The 8,004-nt window shown below is 38.6% G+C and overlaps 1 protein-coding gene across 1 annotated transcript in view; it reads right to left on the bottom strand.

The window, feature by feature from the left end:
- Nucleotides 1-2,360: 2,360 nt before the first annotated feature.
- Nucleotides 2,361-8,004, bottom strand: part of KCNJ16 (potassium inwardly rectifying channel subfamily J member 16) — a gene marked incomplete at its 5' end in the record, with an annotated part of 61,434 nt that continues 55,790 nt past the window's right edge. Inside the window, 1 exon segment of the mRNA NM_001132302.1 lies at nucleotides 2,361-5,969. Coding sequence (NP_001125774.1) covers nucleotides 4,620-5,876 — 1,257 coding nt within the window. The 3' untranslated portion in view covers nucleotides 2,361-4,619.

The following is an 8,004-nucleotide window of genomic DNA, read 5'->3' as shown; positions in this document are numbered from 1 at the left end:
CTTGGGAATTTACTGGTAGATAAGCTTTTTCTGATTGAAGAAAAGGTACAAAGTAATGCAAACCAATGATGGTTTCTGGGCAGCATTATGATTATGTCTTTTTAGGAAAATGCCCCTTCTAGGGGACCTTACTTGCTGTCTGCCCACAGATTTATCTGGACTGAATCTCGGTTACTAGTTTTTGCTTTCAAAGACCTCCTATCTAGGGGAACATTTGAAAAGAATTTACCAAGTGCTTCCCTGCTGCATAATCTGTGTGTTCTGTGTTAACGCCAACTTGCATTTTGCATGTGGAGCCAAAAGCTCTCTTCTCGGGAGCCTGGGTCATCCTGCTCCTTTAAAAATGAAAGTGTGAGAGAGAGAGAGGCCACGCTGATTTTAGAATTGAGTCAGGGCTTTGTAATTTATAGAGTACCCAGGGTAAATAGGCGTGGTTTCTAGATATCCACAGGCAAGTCTTACCTTAAAAGACACAGGACTTTGCACACACCTTGCAGAACATTCAGGACAGAAGAATCAAGGCTTGTAACCGATGAGACTAATAGAATATATTAAACTGAGTAGAATGTGGTGCCTAAAAATTTACATAAAAGTGGCCCAGAGAATCCACTCAGCACATGTCCTGGCCAACTCAGAAATGATGAAATACAAATATTTAAAGAAAAATCTGGAATCCTCTCAAATATTCTAAATGGATGCAGTTTGGTCTTGGTGAGGGATAGAGGGTCTGAGACAATATTAGCAGAGTTTTATTTTTTGCCCAAGTTGTACAGTGCCTGCTTTATCCAGGTTTCTTGGATTTTAGACCATTCACCCTAGTGAAAGTCCCAATAAAACACAGAATATAATTATATTGGGGGGAAGAAAGAAGCAAAAGAGCAGTGGGCCTGGTTAATCCTTTTATCAAGGTCACGCCACCACCAGCATCTCAGAGGGATTTCCAGGCCAAAAGCAATCCTTTGTGTGTGTCTTACAATAGTGGCATGTCCTCAACTCCTTTGAAAGTATGAGGTCAGGAGTTCGAGACCAGCCTGGCCAACATGGTGAAACCCCATCTCTACTAAAAATACAAAAATTAGCTGGGCATGGTGCAGGCCTGTAATCCCAGCTACTGGGGAGGCTGAGGCAGGAGAATGGCTTGAACCTAGGAGGCAGAGGTTGCAGTGAGCTGAGATCATGCCACTGCACTCTAGCCTGGACAACAGAGCAAGGCAGTCTCAAAAAAAAAAAAAAAAAGAAAGAAAAAGAAAAGAAAGCAAGCAAGCAAGCAAGAAAGCTAGCAACTCCATCAACTGTCATGGACAAGTACAAGTTGGACCTAAGTTGTGCATCTTTTTTTTTCTTACCAGCCTTGTTTCCTGGATAATTTCCCTTAGATATATTGCTCACTGTGTCAATTAGAAATCATATTTATTTTCATTTATGAAAAAGACATCTGGAGATAGGCAATCTAGGGCTGCAGTCTTTCCTACCTTTCTATTTTCCCTTGTAGGGGGTGTCCTTGATTTGCATTCTTACAAGGTGACTTCAAGAGCATAAGCTACCAAGTTAGAGGTCCAGATGGAGAGAAAGGTGAGCAGGGAGAGGAACAGGGCATGTGCCAGCCAAGTCAGCTTAAAAGCTTTCATAAAAGCCACACCCATAGATTCCTGCTAACATCTCATGTGCCAGAACTATGCCAGGTAACCCTACCCTCCAGCAACCTGCATCGGGACTGGAAATACAGCTGTATTTTTTTTTTTTTAAAAAAAACCTGAACACATTGTTTTCCAATTAGGAATTTGTTAGGGAAAAGAAAATGATTGGAGAGTCGATGAAATGGAAATTTAAAATATCCACCTTACTATGTTATTGTGGGGATTAAATCCATGCATCAATCACTTGATAATACTCACTAATCTGGTGGCACATGAAAATAATATTTTCTTCTCTCTCCTTAGTCTTACTCACTTCTCCAGGGCCCCCTTCAGAAACAATAGCACATGGTGGAGCAATACCTTGATGCCACAATTCATTTTAAATCTATTTAACTTCATTGAATAATTTCATTTTGGGGGAAAAAGTGGATGGCATAAGAAAAAATATTCAATCAACTTCTCGTTATTGGCAGAGCATTTGAAACTAGAATTGCCATTTTACATAGAACCTGCTTGTGATACTTACAGAAGCAACTAATTTTTACTTCAGATATACCTGTTCTACAAACTGTTAAAAAAAACCATAAAAATGCTTTACAATGCTGCCTATGTTCTATTTCTATGAAGCAGCATTCTTATTTTTGGTGCACTGTACCCAATGCTGACCACATCAGCAAACAGAACTTATACCACTGAAAATATAGGTATATGCACACACTTTTTGCATTATTTTAAGATCTTTATTATTAAGTAACTCATTGGGGTTGTCAAAGTATGTTATAAAATTACACAGATTATTAGAGATATATATTACATAGAAATGCTGATTTTAAACTCTCTTCTGAGTACAAGCATTTGATTATAGAGGCTCATAGAACAACAAATGTATTTCACGGGACATTGATGCCCCTATTCTGGTATTGACAAGGCAAACATCAGCGGTAGCAGAGTCAACAAAGCAAAGTAAGGTGAAATGAAACTAGATGTAGGTAAAACAAGCTAAAAATATTTTTAAGTGTTTTTGTTTATTGTCATGGTGGCTGTTTTCTACTTACAAGATTGCAGTACTCTAATTTAGCCAAGTAATTGCTGCTGTAAAATCCAAATCTACAGAGTGCATAATTTTTTAAATGGAGTGTGCATTCCTCAAGCAAGACTAAAAACAATCTTACTTGGGTCTCTAATATTAAGCTTCAGAACAGTTTTGCAACTTTTGACCTGAACAAATCTCTTATCCATAAAACAATAGGAATAAAAGACTGCATACGTGCATTTAAAAAGTAACTTTATTACTCCCAGGCCAAAAAAAAAAAAGGGAAAAGAAGGAGAAAGGGAAGGATGAGGGGGAAGAGGGAAGAAAGGAAGGAAAAACAAAAAAAGAAAAAAGAAAAGAAACAGAAAGGCACTCTATCTACCTATACCTATATATTTTACTTGTATTTATAATCTTGGCATATATAATTACTTCATTCACTTGTGCGTTTTAATTTACATGGAGAGAGAGAGAAAGATTTTCCAGAAAAAGCAAAAACTGGGTGTGTGTGTGTGTCTGGGTGTGTATTTAAATAAAATAAACAAATAAAAACAGTGCCACATACTTATTGCCAGTGCAGCAACAATGTAAAACAAAACAAAACACAAATAATTCTGAATGTACCTAATATCTCTTTGATTTATAAAGTTTAAAGTGACTCTTTACTCATAGGCCAGTGGATGTGGGCTTAAAGTAATCATGATTAACGTATTTTAACATGAAAGTAGAGTATACAATTTTATCTCAGGTTCTAAAACTTAAGAAATTTCATTGTACTCAGATTATCCACTTACTGTGCATTAAAATCACTTTAATCGAATTCTATCTCACAAAATCCTTCATTTAAATGGTTGTTCCAAGTTTAATAAAAGAGTTTCTCGCAATCCACAACTCGAGTCATTTGTATCTTGTGTGGTAACCAAGACAAGAAGCATACATAACTGCTTCTGGGCACAAATAAATATCTCCCTCCCCACCCTCTCCCCAAAAAGGTTCTATCCTTTATGTAGCAGCCAAAGTTGCAATCTTTCGGGACCTGCAAGCTAGCAACGGTTTCTCTCCGAGGGTCTGAGAATGTTTATCGCTGCTAACCATCCTCTCACCTCATCTGTATGATCCTGTCCCTTGGTCATGTCCTGCAGGAAGGTGGGACATGAACATAGAAAGTCCCCTTCTCAGAGAACCTAGCAAGGTCGTGGTTGCCTTGTTTCTGGTCTCCATTTGTTGGAGTCAACCACGGACTTTAAGAGAGAAATGCTGCTCTAAATACTGTTAACTTTTCTTCTGCCTCATCGGTTAGAGAAGAAAATCGCTTCTAGCTCTCATTGATCACTACCTGGGCAAGAGGCAATGGAACTGGTGGCATGGACAATTTCTTACAGCCACTCGCTATGCTCGCTGAAACCAAGACAGTCCAAGTGGCGAACCTAGTGACTTGAAATGGTGAGCTGATTTCACAGTTATATTTCTCAACATTACAGCTTACTGAATGCATCTTTTGCATATCTTGGTTAGATATGATACTTTTTAGGGCAAATCTTCATTGTATTATCAATGTTGACATATTTAAAAATGTATTATTTATGCTGTCTTACTTGTCTATTTTTATTTTTATTTATTCCAGCCTCCTTCCTGTCTTCATTCCCCATTTTTTGAATACTACACCTCCAACTGAAGATACAAGTATGTAAGATAATAAAAAAGATAAATTTTAATCAATTAGGCTTCTTAATAGCATTCTTAATACAACATTGGCTAACAAGAAAAATTTTAATAACTGAGAACTATGGAATTTTTAGATTATCTTTTACCCAGTTTAACTTACTCTACTTACCCAGCATCATCATAAAACGTAGCTATAACACTTTCAAAAAAGCCATGTTTACAATGACTTGATTGGCTGGAAGATAAAATGATTCAGTGGTAGCCCTCATAATCGCAATTTAGGACTACATTTGGGATTCTACAGAGATTCTGTTTAAAGTCAGGAGAGCTTTCTGATAAGGTGTTTCCCTGTATTCATGTGTGGCGGAAGTGGTGGTCTCCTCAGGGTTTTCACAGCTGCTGACAATGGCAACTGCACTAAATGACCTTCGTCTCACCTTGGTGTCTGATGTGCAGGATTCTCGACCTGGTGGTGCTTTTTCTATGTGGAGCTGCTGGTCTTTCCAGTCCAATTGCTTGGCACTGCAAAAGGGGGCATATACTTCCACACTTCCTTCAAACTGTAAGCAGTTCACTTTGTAATACTTCCTCTTAACTTCCAAGACATCATTAAATCTATGGCCCCAGAGAATTTCTCGGGGAACATAGGAGCTTCTAGATTGGTGAGATGTTCCAGTGGAATCACCAGTATAGATAAATGTCACCAAAATCTCAAAGTTATCTTTGGCTACTGCTTTGCGGTCAAGAGCATATAGAGGGCTCTCATGATCAATTTCGTGGACAATAGTCACCGGGGTGACCAGGATGATTTGGTCATTGACTAATTTGAGGTCTTTAAATGCCATTGTCATTCTCCCTTCACTGTCTTCTGTGTAGCGGAGAAGTTGGGCTCTCACTGTTCCTTCCACCACGTGGTTTGGCCGAAAATCACCAATGCGCCACATGAGGCAAAGCTTCCCATCTCTCATGCCTATAAGTGCAAAGTAGCTGAAACGAATGGTTTGGGCTCTCTTTCGAGCAGTTGCCATTTTGGCCAAGGCAGCTCCAATGATAAAGGTATTTATGATGCAACTTAAGATGGACTGGAGGATCACCATGAGCACGGCCACAGAACATTCTTCAGTAACACAGCGATAACCATATCCTATGGTGGTTTGGGTCTCTAGGGAGAACAAAAAGGCCCCTGTGAAAGAATGGACGTTGTCAACACAAGGTGTGATGTCTGGATCATTTAATAGATCGCCATGATGAAAGGCTATGAGCCAAAAGACAGAGCCAAATATCAACCACGAGAGAATATAAGATAAAGAAAATATCACAAACATATGGCGCCACTTGGTGTCCACAAGAGTGGTGAAGATGTCGACCACATAGCTTCCCCATTCTCCAAAAATGTGCTTGAAGTAGACATTACAGCTGCCATCTTTGTGAAGTAATCGTCTTCTTGCTCTTCTCTTCTCAGCTATAATGTGCTCTGGCGGGTAGCCTGGGTATTTTGGGTCCACATTGACAATATGATAGCTGCTGCCGTAATAGCTCATTCTTTGCTGTGCCCTTAGGGATCCAGGTGAGTTTTGTAGTAGTAAGAATTCTAGACTTGTTGCTATTTCTTGGTTTGGGTTTTCAGTTAGAACCTAAAAAACAACAACAACAAAAACACACTTTTTAGCTTTCAATGTCCATCTTTATAGCAATTTGCCAAATTTGGAGCAGTGTCATACCATCTAAAATAGCTACGACTTCATCTGAACATTAGCTGCACAGTATTGATTACTCATTTCAGTTTAGAATTTAACCAGTCATTATAGAGGCAAAATATGCAATTAGAGAAAATAACATTTTTATATATGAATAAGGCTTGGGTAAACACTGTGATTATCCCAAATGATGCCTCACTAACTTTTCTGACCTGATATAAAAAAAAAATCTGCTTTATTTTTGTAAACTCTTCTTGCATGAGGGCATTTAGAAAAAAAAGTAATTGCTAATATGAAAAGGCAAAATACAATTCAGATATGTGTCTAGCAGTCATAAGCTTCCTAACTGTTTAAATCAGGTTTTTCCTTAAAAGAAGGATGCAATAAAGAGTTTCTACTTTCATATCATAATGTAACTTTCATAATTGTTAGTGTAATAGGTAATCCCTCACCTTCAGCACCTGGTGCTTGCTCTCTCTTCCACGGAGGCTTTTCTTCCTTGTATACTTCCCAGGACAAACAGAACTGACAGGGGTACTACTTCACATTAAACTCATTTCCCCCTAGCTCTACCTTTAGTCTTGAAAGAAGATTAAAAAAAAAAAAATGCATCTTTCTTAACCTCAGTGTAGCTAAAACTACTCCCAGGTAAGCTTTCAGAAAGGTGTAAAATTGCCTCTGCCTTTGTCTCATAACATTCATCCTTTTTTTTTTTTTTTTGACACTGGCAGCACTTCTCTTTCCCTCTGAATAGAGTCCCAAATTTGCCAAAGTTGCTAATCTCGTTTCCCTCTTAAAGGGAGCATGCTACAATTGAACCCTTCTCTCCGGCTTTTCAGTGTTTTCCTGATACTTTCACAGACATCCTTAGGCAAAATAATTTTTCTCCCTCCAAATTCAGTCTTGAAAACATCAAGGCAGAACATGCAGCTCTTATCATTTTTAGCGTCCATGGTATAATAGGCCAAAGGATTTCCCAGCTCAAGTCAAAGTGAAATTTAGAACTGCAACATCAAAATCATCTTGAGTTACTCCTATGCAAAACAAACAAAAATAGAAGTATTGTAGCCAATTTTAATAGCTTAGTAACTATTAGAATATGTGTTTTACACAGTCTACCTGTGCTAGATGGGATGAAGGGATTATAACGCGGGGACTTTAGGGAATCCTGCCTCTCTATTACATAGAAAATGCAGTATGAACAAATACTATTCCTGACATAAAGACCCCTTGGAACGAACCAGGGAAATTCATCACTAAATACGTGTTCAGCACCTTCTCTGCTGCAAAAGGACAGAAAGAGTTAACTTCCCTCCAGTGAAAAAGAATCAATTTTCTTTTCCTCCAGGGATCAGGCCCACTTTACAATAAACTCTTTGTTTAATGCACCACTTACAAGGATGGACTCCGCGTAAAGCCAAGAACTCCTATAAGGCATGTATGGGTTTATCTCTGTCCTCTACCTGCCTGTTGGCCACTTCACTCACCCATCATCCAGATCAGTTTTGATCTGTTACAGCCTCTCCTTTGTCAGCACTTCAACCCGATTTGGGGGGATCCAACTGTATAATTTCAGGATGTGACCCAGGGCTGCGAAAATGCTTACTGGAAGGTCCAGTGTAAAATATTTTCACAAATTTTGTCCACAATATTGCCACCACGCTTTGGAGGTTTCTATCTGTCTGACTTGTCATTGAACAATATTTTACAAACAGAAGAAGCTGCTGTAGGGTTCTCAGTGTTCACCCTCTCAACTGATCATAGGAGGCATGAGAATGGGATGAAGTATAATCAAAGGCCCATATGATTTCAAATTAAAAAGCAGATATGGAGATAGAATTATTTTCTTGTTAAATGTGTCCAACCTAGTTCCTTCAAGGGAACTACATACATGGTGGGAGTCTGAGAGTTAGAAAACACTGTTCACAAATCAAGAGCTACTGTGTGACTGCTCTTTTCTGCTGCCAATAAA

The sequence above is a fragment of the Pongo abelii genome, chromosome 19 (assembly GCF_028885655.2).
Source record: "Pongo abelii isolate AG06213 chromosome 19, NHGRI_mPonAbe1-v2.0_pri, whole genome shotgun sequence".
In the NCBI taxonomy this organism is placed as follows: domain Eukaryota; kingdom Metazoa; phylum Chordata; class Mammalia; order Primates; family Hominidae; genus Pongo; species Pongo abelii.
This window is presented reverse-complemented; position numbering and strand designations above follow the sequence as displayed.